The sequence below is a fragment of the Urocampus carinirostris genome, chromosome 14 (genome assembly GCF_059441175.1).
Source record: "Urocampus carinirostris isolate Australia breed hairy pipefish chromosome 14, RoL_Ucar_1.0, whole genome shotgun sequence".
NCBI classification, from domain to species: Eukaryota; Metazoa; Chordata; class Actinopteri; order Syngnathiformes; family Syngnathidae; genus Urocampus; species Urocampus carinirostris.
In genome coordinates this window covers 2,770,529-2,788,764 of record NC_142362.1, presented here as the reverse complement: position 1 = coordinate 2,788,764, position 18,236 = coordinate 2,770,529, and the positions used below count along the sequence as shown (strand labels likewise).

Here is an 18,236-nt window from a genome sequence, read left to right as displayed (position 1 = left end):
TTTGCTTCCAAGTTCCTGTGTCAACATTCTATACTGTATCTCCAGCGTGCTAAAAACTTTCACAGTTTTATTGTCTAATGCATCCATTCAATATGTTTGGTGTAAAGTGTTAAAAAGTGTCGAGACTTTTTTTTTTAAAATGAAAGTGGAATAAGAAAGCTTGGTGCGGTTGAGAAAATGGTGGTATCGCTTTTTTTTCGGCCACTTTCCACCACGGAAGAGGACGTCGCCTAACTGTTGAAGCCCATCTTCCAAAAGTAAGTTAAACTCAACTTGATTTATCTTTATAGAGCATATTATTTGATGAAATGTTTAATTATTTAGTACAAAACAATACAGGTTACTTATACAAGCCTTAAACATAAAAAATATAGCACTGAAGCAACATACGAACAAATTCAAATTCAAAATCTCGTTCGTAAGTAGGGCCGTGTCTGAAGTATAATTAGAGCAGATTGATGAGTGGATTAATGGCTACCACGAGCACATTTTTTAGTATGTACACTACTTTTTTGAGGCAGACATACTAAATTTCAGCTCCTCAATTAAATGATGCCACCTATGTTAGCGGGTTTACTGAAAAAGGGATGGGGGAAGATTGTGAAAATAGAAAAAGATGTTGGGTTGGCATTGGTGGGGACCATAATTAGAGCATGAGTCACATGAAAAATAGGGCAAAGAAAATTTGATCGCAAAATATCGGTGGGACCAAATGAGCTATATTTCTCAAGCTCTCAGGAGACTTTCTTTGTCTCTTTATCTCCATTTATCTTATCCCTGTTAAATATTGTTTTCTTGTTTAACTTTAGGGTCTGCTACACTTCGTGTCAACACTTTACGCTCAGTGCAGAGCTCTAATGCTGAATGGAAACCATACTTAGTCACTACAATCACACACTGCCAATGAGAGCAGCTACTGCCCCCTAGAGTAGTGGGGGTGCAACTGCACTAAAATCTAGCCAAGTAAAACAATGAGAACCGCTGTTGTACTGGTATATTGTGTGTGTGTGTGTGTTGAAGTGTTTCAAAATGTGCACGCGTGTGTGATTGAGTTATAGAATCATTGACACACACTGCTCACTCGATATAGAGTTTCTAGCAGTATCGTGTGGGGTCTTCTATCTACTGAGGGAGCTGACTGTGGTCATTGTGCTTGCTGTTTAAGTTCCACCGGATGCTAACGTTAGCATAGCGCTAAATCTACTGCCCGCTGCTATCAATAAACAGCAGCTCGCACACCCCGACGGAGCTTTTATCGTCGGCGGCGACATTAATCGAGCATGTTTAAGGACTGTACGTCCCAAATCCATTCAACACGTGGACTGAGCAATTAGGGAAAAAACACTGGACCGCGTGTACAGTAAGATCAAACATCTAGTTGGATCCGCCCATCTCTGTCTGTCCCTCACCCCCTCATACACCCCCCCTCCGGAGGAAAACATAGCCTATACAACAAAGACAGTTAAAACATCTTCTTTGTTCCTTTATCTCTTTGTTTTCCTTATCCTCACTGTAAAATGTGGAACTGGTGTGCCACGTCCAATTTCGTTGTCACAATATATCCCATGTTGTAACAATGACAATAAAGGTATATTCTATTCTATTCTATTCTAGAAAATACATGTCATGAGGAAGAGGATGGTTTTTGACAGTTGGCTGCTTCAGCCTTTGATTCAAGAAGACATAGAGGACCGTGACAATAACTCCATAGAGACAACCACACATCACTGGACTATGTTTACACAAGTGGGTGCGTATTATGCAAGCACTAAAAAATCATGATGGTTGAAAGATGAGTGTGGAACTAACAAAATTCCTTTTTATATCTTTAACTCTCAAAGGGAGTGTGAAGAAGGACCGAGTCAATTGTTTAACAGCAACAAAAAACCTGATGTTGTTACCGTATTTTCCACACTATAAGGCGCACCTAAAAGATGCTTGGTGATCTTTGACACTGCCACTGTACTCTGAAAAAGGTATAAAAAGTACAAAATCTAACTTACAGCGATGTCCGGATATTTTTTGAGATCGCGGAACAATTTTTCATATCTACCGTTTTTCGTAAGTCGAATAGTTGTAAGTAGGGGAGTGTATGTGTAACGGGTGTGATAATAACTTTTATTTTATTGAAATTCCTGCTGAAATATGTGTATAGTTTTTGGTAAATGTCCTGCAATGCTGAGTCCAACAGTGCCATCTGCTGGTATGGGGTGGGGTTTGGTTTTGGCTTCTAACATGTGACCAGGAGGCGGGGTTTGTTGTTAGTCTTATCAGAGAGAACTACAAAGGTAGGACATATCTTTTGGTGCTCCACAAAATAAGTTAATTTTAAACATTATGACCCCAGCTGACAAATCTCTCACCATGCATAGTAATGTGATTGATATTGTCAAGCTGTTTAGGTTTATTTTCGTTTTGTTTCTGTTTTACTAAATATTAATTCCCCTTGTAGAGATCAAAGAGATCAGACCCAGCAGAAAAAGCTAATGTTGTGACTCATCCATTTGCAGGTAAATTGTACCCGTTTTTATACTCATTATTGTTTTTATTCCTATTTTCTCATATACATTTAAAAAGGATGATGTTGGTTAAAATTCAGAGTAAAGAAAAACATGTTGAATTCATTGTAAACGTTAAAAATCCACTATACGATCTCTTGTTAAAAGTATCTTGTTAAAATGTAAAGATGTAAAAATGTATTGTGCTATTCTAAAATGTATTTTCTGTAAAGTGAAAAGAAAGCTCTTTGATATGCTTTGTTGTTAGTCTTACCAGAGAGAACTACAAAGAGATCAAAGAGATCAGACCCAGCAGAAAAAGCTAATGTTGTGACTCATCCATTTGCAGAAACCGTAATAATAAAAACCTCATCATCCAGTCCAGCGTGAATGTGGATCTTTGGTGGGACACGTACACCGCGGTTACATATGTATTGTTACAAAACAAATTTTCCTGTAGGCCTTCAGAATGAATCGAAATGACAGAAATTGGCTGACACCATCCCATTTGAGAGAAACGTCTGGCATTAAATGATTTAATAAAAAAAAAAATTGGGTGGGCAATACAGGCGAGTACCCGTTGTAAACAAATAAATACAGTACCTCTCTTTAAGTTGTTCATCGGTAAAGTTCTCCTCTTCCTTTAATGCCTGGTATCTATCCCATCGGAGAAGCCTGGTGCCATCGTAAAGATCCAACTCCCTGTCATGAAGTAACCTGCAGCGCACACAGTTGATGATACAGTGGAACCTCGGTTTTCGAACGCCTCTCAGTTCGAACAAATCGGAGTCCGACCAAAAATTTCGAGAAATTTTCGGTCAAAAAATCGGAGTTCGAACGCCGCTAATGCGTGAGTGTGTACGCTAGGGTGCCATGCTGAGCGGCGTACGGGTGTTTTAGCCCCTTATTATGCCTCCGAAGAAAGTCAGTGCAAGCAGCAAAGTTGCTACAGGTGAAAAAAGAAGAGTAGTGTGTACAACTATTGCATTGAAGAAAGAAATAATAGCACCACCGTCCATCTGCGCCTTCTGCTGACCACCACAAAGGTAAGAAATCTTGTTCATAATTCTTTTCTTTATCCTTTCTTTTTACTTTTACACATTCATGTTAGCGTAATCTTTCGTACGGAACTTACGATTAGCCTGGGTTAGCTTTAAATTCACGTCAAACATTCAAGTTAAACATGCAGGGTGTTGGAACGGAGCCCCCTTTCCAATGAACCGCTCACCACTTGTCGTGGACACCCGGGTGCCAAATGAGTTGTCAACGACCTGATTTTTTTATCTTTAAACGTGCATGTTAGCGTCATCTTTCGTACGGAAGATTACGATAACGCGAACGTACGATTAGCCTGGGTTAGCTTTAAGTTTACGTTAAACATTCATGGTAAACATTCAGGGTGTTGGAACGGATTCAAACGATTTACATTATTTTTAATGGGAAAACGGATTTCGGTGATCGAACAAATCGGTTTTCGAACAGGGTTCTGGAACGGATTATGGTCGAAAACCGAGGTTCCACTGTATTTGACTTTCCTCCAACAAAATTGAAATAAGTGAAGAATTGTAGTCATACCTTGAAAGGACAGCCAATGTTCCCAGGTTAACCCTGTGGATTCCATCCAGTAGCAGCAGCTTGCCCTCTATGGCAGCCGTGACTACAGGCGATGGACGCCATGCCGTGTCACCGTTGGGGAGCGTGAACCTCTGTTGGAGAAGGTCCCTTGCTGTCATGTCCTGTCACACACGGAATGAGATTAGAAAAACAGGGAATGAAAACAGATTCAATGCATATTTGGATTATTCCTTAGTAAAATTCGAAATAAGGCCACCTTTGTTGGATTATATATACCGTAAATTCCTGACTATAAGCCGCTACTTTTTCCCCAAACGTTCAACCCTGCGGCTTATTCAGTGATGCGGCCAATTTATGCAATTTTTCTTACGGCCGCCAGCGGCGCTCGGGTACAAAAGGTAAGATTTAGACCGGTGGAATATATGCGCCGAAGAAGACTGCAACTTCTTGGCTTGACTAGCGGCGAGAAATCTTTCACTAAAACTGGCCGCATGCGAAAGGCAACTTTTTCGCAAGGCTGCCAGTGGATCCTGAAAACCTGGGGCAGCATCGAAAAATCCACCATCACCAACGGGTTCCGAAAAGCGGAGGAGTGGATGAAAGTTCCAGCGACAGTGACAGCGCGAGTCCGGCTGCGGGAGCGTGGGACGACGTCTATTTGACAAAGTTTCTTTCCGACACTCAGGAAGACGACTTTGATGGCGTCAGTTCTAAGGAGGAAGATGAGGACGGTTTACCGTGATTTTTACAAGTACGGAATGTTTTTTTAACAAACCCGTTTACTGTGTTGCGAGCGTGTTGCTAGCGTGCTGCTACCATTAACTGCCCTGTCACAGGCACCGTTTGGGATGAAAGTTATATTATTATTATTAAAGCTTTGAAAACTCTCTCAGTGTACCGTCTTTCTTTGTAAATATGTGTAACCATGTATAATATGTATTTGCAACTGTATATTTTTGTAATGTATTTATTTTAGAGACTTATTCTGATATGTTTTGCACGGGCGAATCAAAAAGAAGGGGCGAAAACAACGGGGGCTGACGGGAAGTGGAGTAAAGGTGAGACGTGTTTGTGGACGCGGCGGACAATAGTGGATATATATTTTTCCCACCCTTACCTTTGGAAATATACACTTTTTTCCTCGGATTACTTTCAACGGGGCCCGGACTCTGCAGGTCTGCATCAAACCTTAAGTACCGGTATCATTTTAAATTCATTTTGCCGGCTGTGATTTTTGAAGTGTGGACTTTAATGAAGGACATTTAGTTTCAATCGTGGGACTTGGATTCATCTTGTGTTTGTGTTAACTGTTTTAATGTGGGCGCATGCGGCTTATATACAAGTGCGGCTTGTGTAAGTACAAAATCGGTTTTCCTCTTAAAATGTGGTGGGTGCGGCTTATAATCAGGTGCGCTCTATAGTCCGGAATTTACGGTCTATTTTACCTGATATAGCATGACAGGTTCTATGCTATAACCCAGCATCTCAGCAAACTCTCGAGCAATCACTGACTTGCCACAGCCCTGAAACGGGGACAAGGAGATAACATTGAAGCTTTTTTGATAATACCTTTACTATTTCTACAATCGAAAATATTGCCCCCCTCAAAATAAACCCATTTTGTATAATTGCCATATTTCAGTTTTCAAACTTATAGCTCAAAAAAATAACGACCATTTTCTAAGTGTCAACCATTGTTCTCGTTTGCCCGCGTCACCGCGTCCTAGACGCATCATTTTTGCTGGGGACGCATAGTCTCAAATTAACGTGCGTCCCCGGGACGCAACTTTTTTACCACAAATTGTCATTATTACCCGATTACTTTTTTTTAACAAAGATTTACCGCACTCCAAACTTTTCGGCAGGCAGATCCGCCATTGTTGTTTTGGTCTCGCGGTTCGAGTTTTCGTCTGCACGCCGATCTCGGCCGACGAGATCTCGTTGTGTAGTGAAAGGAAGTCCGTCTATTTTTAGAGAACCGGCTTTTTTGGCTCAACTCATTCAAGAGAGCCGGCTCTCAAACGGCTCACTTGCTTTGATGATTGATATTACGAATTATGTTCCCTTTAATGGATATATTACCAACAATAATTTGATGCAGAAAATGAATTCATAATTTGATGATTAAAACTGAATGAATATATAGATTTATATTATATATTTGTCGCCGATTTACGATTTCAACCTCGATAACACTAAATTTTGGGGCGCCATAGATCTCTGTCGGGACTCATAGATTTTTGAGCATGCGAGTCCCCGGGACCCATCACTTTTCACAGCTCAAATGAACACTGGTCAACATTATGTAATACACAATCATGAAGTTTTTTTCAACATTTTGTATTATATTTACAATAAAAACTGTTTTTCCAATAACTTATTAGCCCCTTGTACTCTCAGCCAACTGACTCCAGAAATTCCCCGATGACTTCTGAATGATCCAATGACGATTTAAATTACTGACAATGACAGAGTGCACCTCTGTGTCATTAAGTCGCAGTTATAATACTGCCTGCTCTGTGATGAGCTCAGAGTTTGGTGAAAGGAGACCCTTGAGAACAGAAAACTTCATGAAGACCAAAGAACACTACAGGCAGGTCAGGGATAAAGTTGTGGAAAAGTTCAACTAGAAATGGGATACGAGAAGATTTTGCAACATTTGAATATCTCCAGGAAGCACTGTGTGAGCAATAATATCAAAATCGAGAGAGAATAAAACCACTTAAAAATTTCCAAGACCTGTTCCTCTAAACCTTCGGCCCAAACAATGAAAAAACAAATCAGGGAAGCAACTAAGAGACTCATGATCACATTGGATGACATGCAAGCATACACAGCTGAGGTGGGACTATTAGTCGTACTGTGCATAAATTAGCCCTTAATGAAAGAGTGGCAAGAAGATAGCCCTTTCTGAAAGAATACTATAAAAAAGGCCGATTTGGCGTTTGCAAGAAGCCACATGGGCAATACAAATAACATGTGGAACGAGGTGCTCTGGTCAAATGAGATTAAAATCAACCTATTTGGGTTGAATGTGTTACATTTGGCGTAAGAGCACATAACCCAGAAAACACCATACTCCCTGTCAAACATTGTGGTGACAGCATCCTAGTCTAGGGTTTCTTTTCTTCAGCAGGGACTGGTAAGATCGATAGAGTTGATGGGAAGATGGATTTAGGCAAATACAGGGCGAGAAAATCTGTTGAAGCCTGCAAGAGACCAGAGAACGACGAGCAGTCTCACCTTCCAACAACCACGGCCGTAAACATAAAACAACATCTACAATTGAATAGTTTAAAATCAACAACATAAAGTGGCTAGAATAATCAATCAAAAGTCCAGACCTCATAACTTTAAAGCATTTGTAAAAAGATCTGGAACAATCTATAAACAAACGATCACTATCAGATTCAGATTCAGATATACTGTACTTTATTGTCATTCTTGAACACGTGTATACAGAACGAAATGTCGATACATCTGACCCGCACAGTTTCCTTGAATGTACAGATATAAATATGTAGTATTGAGTTGGAGTATTGAAATACTAATAATATACTAAATAATTTTAGCTATGTATAGTATCCCACAGTAGTGCAAAGAGTGCAAGAGGAGCAGCTAACTAGATGTGCAAAATGGGCAGTCAGGTAAACAAGTCACTATACAATAACAATAACACTGGAGTACAGAGGAAAACAGATGTGCAAAGGAGTGGCTAGGTATCAAACCTTAAAGAACTGTTTTGTAAGGAAGAATGGGCAAACATTTCTGTTTATAATGTACAAAACTCAGAGACGCATACCCAAAAAGACTTGTGACTGTGATCACAGCAAAGGAAGTTCTAGAAAGTATTAACTCAAAGGGGGGCAATATTTTTGCAACGCCTACTTTTCGACTTTTTATTAGGTAGCACAATATAAAATGTTGATTTTTTTTTTTCACGATTTCGTCTCTCATGTTGTTGATTCTTAAAAATATATATACATGGATATGTTTAATCTATAAATGTTTGAAACCTGAAATATGGCAATATGTCCAAAAGTTCAGTGGGGTGCCAATAGTTTTGCAAGTCACTCTAAGTACGTGGGCTACCTTGGTTCCTATGAGACACATGTCCTTCACCATGTGCGACTGCATCATGTCAGCAATCAGCTGAGATTGGCTCGGGGTGCTAATAAAGGTGAGGTTACTGTTGGGGGGCTGCGGCTGCTTGGTGCCAGCAGGGACCTGAATGTTCATTGAATGAAGAAAGATAGAATTCAGTTTTTGTCATCAAAATGTCCTCCAGTTGTATGAGATAAATATGCCTATAACCAGTGTCTGAAATAACGTCTGCCCGGAATTTCGGTTCGTTTGGCAATTTGCATACTCGGCAGCCAATCGGAAGCCTGCATTGAATAACTTTGTGCATCCGGACTTTCCCGAGCGTTATAAGGTCCTGCATTTGCATATCATTTTCCAAAGTAGACGCACAGAGAACACAAGAAAAATGGTAAAGTGGTTAGGAATCAAGCCAAAACCTCAGCCCCAGAAGAAAGATTCAAAAGAAGCTAACAAAATTGATGACGCTACAAAACGTAAACGTACATTAAAAGCATCGTGGGCGTGCATCTTTTACGTCGGGCGTACAACTTTTACACATCTCTGCCTGGGTGGCTGACAACTTTTTCAAAAAACTAAAACAAAAATACAATTTCGTTTTTTATTTTTTTATTTTTTTCAAATCAAACGTTTGCTTTATTCCGATTTCAAAATCTTCGTTCGGTTTGGAAATTTCGAAATTTCGGTTTGCTTGGCAATTTGCAAACTCGGCAGCCGGTCAGAAGCCTGCGTCGAATAACTTCGTGCTTCCGGACTTCCCCGAGCGTTATAAGGTCGTACATTAGCATTTAATTTTACAAAGTAGACGCACAGAGAACTGGATGAGTGGTTAGGAATCAAGCCAAAACCTCAGCCCCGGAAGAAAGATTCAAAAGAAGCTAACAAAATGGACGATGCTACGAAACGTAAACGTACATTAAAAGCATCGTGGAAAGAGGAGTTCACGTGGCTTGGAGCAGAGGAGGCAACGCATATATTGCATGAATGAAGATGAGTAAATGGATGTTTGAATTGGAAATTTGGGAATTTCGGTTTGTTTGGCAATTTGCATACTCTGCAGCCAATCAGAAGCCTGCATCGAATAACTTCGTGCATCCGGACTTTCCCGAGCTTTATAAGGTTGTACATTGGCATATCATTTTACAAAGTAGACGCACAGAGAACGCAAGAAAAATGGAGAAGTGGTTAGGAATCAAGCCGAAAGAAGAAGAAATATTCAAAAGAAGCTAACAAAATTGATGACGCTACGAAACGTAAACGTACATTATAAGCATCGTGGAAAGAGGAGTTCACGTGGCAACACAAACATTGCATGAATGAAGATGAGGAGATAAATAAAAACTTTCGTTTTTTTTTTTTAAATCAAACATTTGCTTTATTCCGATTTCGAAATCTTCGTTCGGTTTGGAAATTTCGGAATTTCGGTTTGTTTGCAATTTGCAAACTCGGCAGCTGGTCAGAAGCCCGCGTCGAATAACTTCGTGCTTCCGGACTTTCCCGAGCGTTATAAGGTCGTGCATTTGCATATCATTTTCCAAAGTAGACGCACAGAGAACACAAAAACAATGGATAAGTGGTTAGGAATCAAGCCAAAACCTCAGCCCTGGAAGAAATATTCAAAAGAAGCTAACAAAATGGACGATGCTACGAAACGTAAACGTACATTAAAAGCATCGTGGAAAGAGGAGTTCACGTGGCTTATAGCAGACGATGCAACGCAAACATTGCATGAATGAAGTTAAGAAAATCCAGGTACATACTGATGGCAGATGGAAAACAGTGATGTCATATACATCCAATGAATTTTATAAGTAGATTGATCCATCCATCCATTATCTGCACCGCTTATCCTCAGTAGGGTCACGGGGGTGCTGGAGCCCATCCCAGCTATCTCCGGGCAGTGGGCAGGGGACACCCTCAACTGGTTGCCAGCCAATCGCAGGGCACAAGTAGATTCATAATAAACTTAATTTTAAAGTGTTGTTCTGTTTATATATTCTGATTATTACTCCTTAATACTTTGGAACAACTGTTTTTATTTGCGATGAGTCGTCTTATTGTGTTTCAAGTTGTGAAAAATGGGGCAGGCAACTTTATGGCTGGGCAGGCAACTTTCAGAGTTGACACACACACACACACATGAAGTAACGTTTCAATAATCAGTCTAATTGCATCCCCTGTACGTTTATCAATCTTATATTCTTTTATTGTGAAATGCTCATGCGTGCTGTTTCTCCCTGCAGTATAATAATTCACGCCCACGTTGTGGGCGGGGTCTCTTTCCCTTCTATCAACATCACATGGAGGACGTGAGTAAAATCTGCTCTTGGGTATGATTAGATTTTAACAATATATATGTATTTTATTTGTGTAAATATGGCCACAAAATAGTCTTAATAATCAGCTCACGAGTTTCAGACACTGCTATAATGTAAACTTGTTTAACAATAATTGATAACTAATAACATTGAAAAAAAAAATTATAAATACCTGAATTGTAAATTCTTTATCCCCAACACGCAACGTGACGTCGGCAAGGTCTTGCTTGCCTGCTGTTTTGGACACATTGATAACATGGCCGCCAGATGTCTTGCCACGGCCATCCAGAAGCTCGAATTTCTGTGTAAAATCAGAATATCTGCATGATTCTTTTAATGTGGGCGCATGCGGCTTATAAAACAGTTGCATTAGATGAGACGCGGACAAGCCTCTAAAGCAGGGGTCTCCAACGTGGTGCCCCCTAAAGACGGCTGAGGTGCCCCCGGTTCTGTCCCGAAAATAACTCATCAAAAAAGTAAAACGGTAAAAAACATACCGTAAATTCTGGACTATAAGCCGCTACTTTTTTCCCAAACGTTCAACCCTGCGGCTTATTCAGTGAAGCGGCCAATTGATGTCATTTTTCTAACGGCCGCCAGCGGCGCTCGAGTACAAAAGGTAAGATTTAGACCGGTGGAATATATGCGCAGAGGAAGACTGCATCCTCTTAGTCTGCGTACAAATTGTCAGTCTGACAAAGGTTCTTTCCGATAATGAGGAAGTCGCCCTTGATGGCGGCAGTTAAAAGGAGAAAGATGAGGACGGTAACCGTGAATTACGCGTTTGGGGTATGGCTTTTTTTAACAGATACGCATGATGCGTTGCGAGCGTGTTATTAGTAGCGTTTTGCTACCCTTCACAGGCAAGGTTTGGGATGAAAGTTATGTAATTATTATTAAGCTTTGAAAACTCTCTCGGTGTACCGTCTTTCTTTGTAAATATGTGTAACCATGTATAATATGTATTTGCAACTGTATATTTTTGTAATGTATTTATTTTAGAGACTTATTGTGATATGTTTTCTACGAGCAAATCAAAAAGAAGGGGCGGAGCAAACGCGGGCTGACGGGAAGTGGGGTGAAGCTGATGAAATCTCTTTGTTGTTGCAGCGGACAATAGTGGATACAGGTATATATTTTTCCCACCCTTAACTTTGGAAATATACATTTTTTCCCTTGGATTACTTTCAACGGGACCCGGACTTTGAAGGTCTGCATTAAATTCTAATTACAGGTATCATTATCCGTTCATGTTGCCGATTGTGGTGTTTAGATTGTATACTATATTTATAGTTACAATCGCGGCACCTAGTCAAATTTGGGATAAGGTTTTGACTTTGCTACATGTTTTAATGTGGGCGCATGCAGCTTATATACAGGTGCGGCTTGTGTAAGGACAAAACCAATAATGTCCGTAAAATGTAGTGCGTGCGGCTTATAATCAGGTGCGCTCTATAGTCCGGAATTTACAGTTGTAATATAGACATACACATCATAGGTGCCGCCGCGAGTGGCAGCCTTTCCAGCAGCTCCCTGTTATTTCGCACTTTTTGTGATTGATTGTTTTAAGTGTTCGCTTCTATCTTCGGTGTTTTTCGTCCCGTTTGACAACGACACTTTGGATGACTTTCTATCCTATTGGGTTTTAACGCACAAAAATGCGTTTATTCGAGGAATCAACTCTTTGCCCTGAAGAATTATCTTGCCGGCGTGATGAGGGGGCCCTATCGTGGCTGCAGAGCCGGAGCTAGCTAAGCGGCTAAGTCTCCGGTACCGTCCGTAATCATGTTAAATGTGAACTCTCTACCAAATAAGACCGACGAACTGGCTGTGCTGGTGAAAAACATCAAAGCGTGCAGGGAGTGCAGTTTGCTGTCTTTTATGGAAACGTGGCTCACGTCTAGCATCCCGGGCGCTAACGTGAAGCTACCCGGAGCTACCCGGCTTCAGCGCTGTTAGACAGAGACACAAAAGCCTGCGGGAAGCGGAGAGGAGGCGGACTCGCTATCGACGTGAACACGAGGTGGTGTAACCCTGGGCACAAAGATTTCCATATGCCGCAGGGATGTCGAACTTTTGGCCTAGCATGTGACGTCATCCACTGCGCTGTTGCTAAACTACAACACAGCACCCCGAGACCATTCAGTTCATCTGTTAATAGACAACAAAAGGGTACTGCTGGAAGTGTGAATTTCCCTACGGGATGAATAAAGTAACTAATTATCTATCTAATAACATGATAAGTTGTTTTTTGGGAGAAATTCATATGAAACTGGGTGCCCTTTGCGTGAATCCGCAACAAAAAGTAGCTCTCTAAAGCAGGGGTGTCAAACTCATTTTAACTCGGGGGCCACACAATAGAACAAACATTCTGTCAGGGGCTGGACTAGTAGATGAAAGAGAAAGAAAAAGAGAGATAAAGAAATAAGAGAAAGAGGGAGGGAAAAGGAGAGAGGGCGGGACAAAGAAAGAAAAAGAGGGAGAGAGCGTGAAAAACAAAGGAGATAAAAAGTCATGAGAAAGGGTGAAAAGAAAGGGAGAGGAAGGAAGAAATCCAAAGAGAAATAGAAAGACAGAAGGAGAGAAAAGAGAAAAGAAAGCGCGAAGGGTAGGAAGAGAGAAAGAGAAAAGAGAGAAAAGGAAAAAAGGAAGTTAGAGCAATAGAAGTTAGAAAGACACAGAGAGAGAAAGAGACAAAGAGCAACAAAAGAAGAGAAAAAGAGAGACACAGAGAGTGAAAGAGACAGAGAGTGGGAGAAAAGGGGTGGAAAAGAAAGAGAGAGAGAAAGAGAGAGAGATAAATACAAGTAACAGTGTCTTTGTTGGAGGCACCTGGCTTTGGCAACATCAAGTTGACATATTTCAACCTGCAGCTTGTTTTTCTCTTGCGCTTCTCTGAGTGTTGTCTTGCGGGCTGGATTCAAATCCTTAGCGGGTCTAATCTGGCCCGCGGGCCGCCTGTTTGACACCCGTGCTCTAAAGCTACATAAGACCAATGTCGGAAACGTAGAAAAACGTCTTACGCTGAGCACTGTCTCCACAGCATTGACCCCGTCCTTGCCCAACATACTATCGTAAGGGTAAAGTCTCTGGACCAGCTGCTGCGAGGACATCATGGGGAAGACATTCTACGCCAACACAAAAATAGATTTTTGAATTGACTCTTAAGACAGTTCATATCCCTTTTCCCAGAGAACATGTTTTAACAGGTCTTTACCAGTACATGTATGCCACTTAGGAGATTATCCACTGGAAAGTCAGGAAGGCCTAGGTTGGCTGACTCCTGGGAGCATAGCGTTGTAGCGAGTGATAGAAGCTGGGAAACCCTGAAACATAAACACATATCAGGGGCAGTGTTCCCTCTAAGCTGCGCGCATGCGAAATTGCACACTGCTCGTACATTCTCAGCGCACAAGAAAATCGAGCCAGCGCACAAAAATCAGGGCTCAAAATTACTAATTAAGAAGTGAATTAAATCAAAGTTACAGTGCATGAAGGTCAAAATACACGGGTTCCCCTAACGTTGTGTTCTAAATGCGGTATGTTGAAGTCAAGGTCCAAGTAGAACGTAGTTGAGTAAAGTTAGTAGAGTTTGTCGAGAACCGGCTTCTTCGGCTCGGCTCACTAAAAGGAAACCGGCTCTTTCAGGTCCTAAACGGCTCTTCGGGTTGTTTTTGCTTCTTTCATCCCAACATGACCAAATATTATGTAAAACTATGCACAAAATGACTTAAAAGAAGGGGGGAATAGAACAAAAAAGAAAAAGAAATACCAAAATGATAAAGTAGTGAAAAGCTGGGAAAAAAAGAAACAAAAGGAAGAGAAAAAAAGAAGGAAAAATTTAGAAAAAAGTCAGAAAAAAAAAAAGAAAGAAATGTAGGAAAAAAAAATGGAGAACAAAAAGAAAAAAATAACAGCTCGGAAAAAATAAACACAATGAGACTTTTATTAAAGGAATTTTAAAAAAGTAGAAAAAAACACGGAAAAAATAAGAAAAAGTTTGTGTTGCATTCAAATAATTTCCAATGATATCAAGTTCATCTTGTTGCCAACATTGTACTTCCACTGAAAAATGTGATTAAGTACAGTTCTGTATCGTGCAACCGGCTCAATAATCCCCCAAAAATGTTAATATTATGCGACAAAATATATCAGGAAAAAAAAAGAAATGGATATCTTGTGAAAGAATTGTAAGAAGAAACGACGTTTGTAGGCCATCGTACATGAGTCAATTCATTCAAAAGAAGAAAATAATTTTGCATTGCCGGAAACTCAGCAAAATGTAACTTGATGTCAAGTTTTGGACATGCTTGATAATGAATTATCTCGCCACACTTGGGATTATGGTTGCTCACTGTTGTTTCAAGCGTTGCTCACCGACTTTGTGTGAACGCTCAGACCCGTGGAACATTAGAAGGAACACTGATCAGGGGCACAATTTACTGTTTGCATCTGCCCCATGCATGCCAAGATATGTACGCTCATGAAAAAGTGAATTACGGCCGGTGAGATGTCGTCTAAGTTAACTGCTAGGCCGGCGCCAAACGGCCTACTTTGTTCTTTCAGTGCACAGCAGGCACCCAAAGGAGGTGAGCTGGACCATTTGTAGCAATCTTGCATGAAAAGAATGCAAACAACCGAGGCACAATTGCCTAAATCCTACCTCAAATCTCCGCCTTGACTCATGCACCTTAAAGGGGACAGTGTGTCCCTTCCTCTCTCAAAAAAGTGGAATGGGAAAAACAGTACAGTGGAACCTGGGTTTTCGAACGCCTCTCAGTTCGAACAAATCGGAGTCCGACCAAAAATTTCGAAAAAATTCTTGCTTCGCTGCTAGGTCAAAAGATCGGAGTTCGAACGCCGGTAATGCGTGACTGCGTACGCTAGGGTGCCATGCTGAGCGGCGTACGGGTGTTTTAGCCCCTTATTATGCCTCCGAAGAAAGTCAGTGCAAGCGGCAAAGTTGCTACAGGTGAAAAAGGAAAAGTAGTGCGTACAACTATTGCATTTAAGAAAGAAATAATAGCCAAATATGAAGGAGGTGTGCGAGCGCCTTCTGCTGACCACCACAAAGGTAAGAAATCCTATTCATAATTCTTTTCTTTATCCTTTTTTTTTTTTTTTTTACACGTTCATGTTAGCGTAATCTTTCGCCCCCTTTCCAATGAACCGCTCACCACTTGTTGCTAAATGACTTGTAAACGACCTGATTTTTTTATTTTTACACGTTCATGTTAGCGTCATCTTTCGTACGGAAGATTACGATAAGGCGGACGAACGATTAGCCTGGGTTAGCTTTATGTTTACGTTAAATATTCAAGGTAAACATTCAGGGTGTTGGAACGGATTAAAACGATTTACATTATTTTTAATGGAAAATATGATTTCGGTGATCGAACGAATCGGTTTTCGAACAGGGTTCTGGAACGGATTATGGTCGAGAACCGAGGTGCCACTGTATTTTGGTTCGGCGAGCAGAACCGATATTGTGTATGAAAATGCATAGATCGTGCAGAAGTCTGGGGCAATCATTACAAAAGTTCACTACAGCCCCTTTTTATCGTCCCAAAACGTGCAATTCGAACCATACACAGGGTAGGATATCGAGATCATACTCATATTTTATCCCTGGAGTCCAAATTATTAAAATTGGATGATTTTGTAAAAATTTTCACTTCACAACTGCTATTTAAGGTCCACAAAAACACAGTGCCAGGAAACATCCAAAAATCATTCATTCAGAAAGAGGGAAACTATAACTTGAGGGGTTGTCGTGAATTCAAAATCCCAAAGGTGAGAAGCACCAGGAAAAGGATGTGTGTGTCTGTGTGTGGAGTCAAACTTTGGAACAATTTACAAGACGAAATCAAACAATGTCCAACTATTCGCTTGTTCAAATTTTAAATACAAAAAAATATTCCTGGCGGAATACAGAGATGAAGAAAATGGGGTATGAGTGATACGAGAGATTGGGAATAGTGCGTCTAGAACTATGGTTAACTTTGTTGTTATTGTTGCTATTGTTATATCAAAACTGTTATTATTAATATTACTACTATTCTTGTTATTATCATTGGTGTATTTAATAGGGAAGATGAAGGGGTAGGGAATAGAAGCATCTGCTTCTTACTACCCCTTTTCGAACATATTATGTAACATTATTTTGTTGGTGAGTTATTGTTTTTGTTCTGATTTTATTTTAATGTTCGAAATAAAGTTTCATTCATTCATAGAATTTCTCTCTTTTGAAAGGTCTTGAAACACAAAATCCACGTCGGCCTTAAAGTGCATTGAATAGTCACTGACACATACTATATATTCTGTGCATATTTAAAAAGCAGTACCACTCCATTCCAGCAGTGGCAGTAGCCAATCTTTATGATTGATTTATGGATTCATCTCACTGGCCAATTGAAAAGATCTTGGACAGGTTTCACAAACAAATAACGGCGCTTAAAATCAACATCACTATCGGGAAAATATACTTGGAAACTGGATTTTTTGCATCGTTTCTGACACTTGGCTGAAAATAATTGTTTAAAGGAGCTGTACGGAATTTGGAATTTTTTACTCGCTGCTGCCATCTACTGGCTTGTGCCATCATTGCAGCCTCTGTCAAGCTACTTATGCTGTGCATGCAAGTACTTGCATTTATTTGTGCAAGTACTTGCATGCAGTAAAAAGCGAGGTATTTATCCGGGTCCCGAGGCTTGCAGTGATGACAAAGGGAGAAGCAAAAACATGATAACCATGGAAACATAGCATCTTATGAAACGAGTTTGGGAAATATACACCCATCCTTCAGCAAACTACCAAAAAGTTCATTTTGGCTTATCGTTCTTTGTGCTCGAATAAACTCTTCTTATCTCATATTTTTAGGGGAATAGGTTGCTGTTCGGACTGTACTTGACAAGCCTTTTCTTACTTTCACCATTTTCATTTTCCACAAACAAACAGAAACAACAAAATCATGAGGACGAGCATGTTATTCTCCACCCCAACCCTGTCCCCCTCATTCCTCTACCTAATGTTTTCCACCCCAAACAGCTAGGATAAAAAATAAAGACACAAAGGCGCTGTGGGAAAAAAAAATTAGGGCTCTTCGAACTCAGTTAGGCAGTGTTAACAGATAGAAAATATTTTACTTCCAACTTTTTAAATACATCTAAAATGACACTCTGCCTGTAATAATCAGTCGTTCATTAAACAAATAACGTCATTTCCAGGGAAAACTTGAAGTTAAGTAAACCAGGACTTTAAAGCCTTTAAGGATAAAACGAGCACTCACTCACCTCTCTGCCGCTACATTTGGTCCTGCTGTGTACATCACCTCCAACTGGTCCTAAAGATATACAAGACCTTTGTTACGGCTACTTTTTTCCTTCTTTTGAGGCATGAACATACCTTAAACGGGAGATAATAGATATCTCTGGCCTGAAAACGAGAGCGGAGAGGAGGATCCAGCGGGTTGCCTTTGTACTTGGGCACAGGGAGCCCGAGGGCAATAACGCGAAAGTCCTCGCTGACGCGGACGATCTTGCAGGAGTCAAGCTCCTCTTTTGTGTGTTCCTGGATGTTTGAAAGGAAAAAGATGAGAATTTGAAAAAATAAATAAATTTAATTACCGTAAATTCCGGACTATAAGCCGCTACTTTCTCCCCAAACTTTCAACCCTGCAGCTTATTCAGCGATGCGACCAATTTATGGAATTTTTCTAACAGCCGCCAGCGGCGCTCGAGTACAA

General features: G+C 40.5%; 1 protein-coding gene across 1 annotated transcript in view; it reads right to left on the bottom strand.

Annotated features, from left to right (window-relative positions):
• Nucleotides 1-18,236, bottom strand: part of vwa8 (von Willebrand factor A domain containing 8) — a 168,359-nt gene that overhangs the window by 128,137 nt on the left and 21,986 nt on the right. Inside the window, exons 6-14 of the mRNA XM_088352924.1 lie at nt 17,897-18,061; nt 17,785-17,834; nt 13,710-13,818; nt 13,516-13,620; nt 10,665-10,793; nt 8,166-8,300; nt 5,519-5,596; nt 4,074-4,234; nt 3,102-3,215 (exon numbers count right to left, since the gene is read on the bottom strand). Of these exons, the coding sequence (XP_088209050.1) occupies nt 3,102-3,215; nt 4,074-4,234; nt 5,519-5,596; nt 8,166-8,300; nt 10,665-10,793; nt 13,516-13,620; nt 13,710-13,818; nt 17,785-17,834; nt 17,897-18,061 (1,046 nt within the window). The remainder of the gene's footprint in view (nt 1-3,101; nt 3,216-4,073; nt 4,235-5,518; nt 5,597-8,165; nt 8,301-10,664; nt 10,794-13,515; nt 13,621-13,709; nt 13,819-17,784; nt 17,835-17,896; nt 18,062-18,236) is intronic.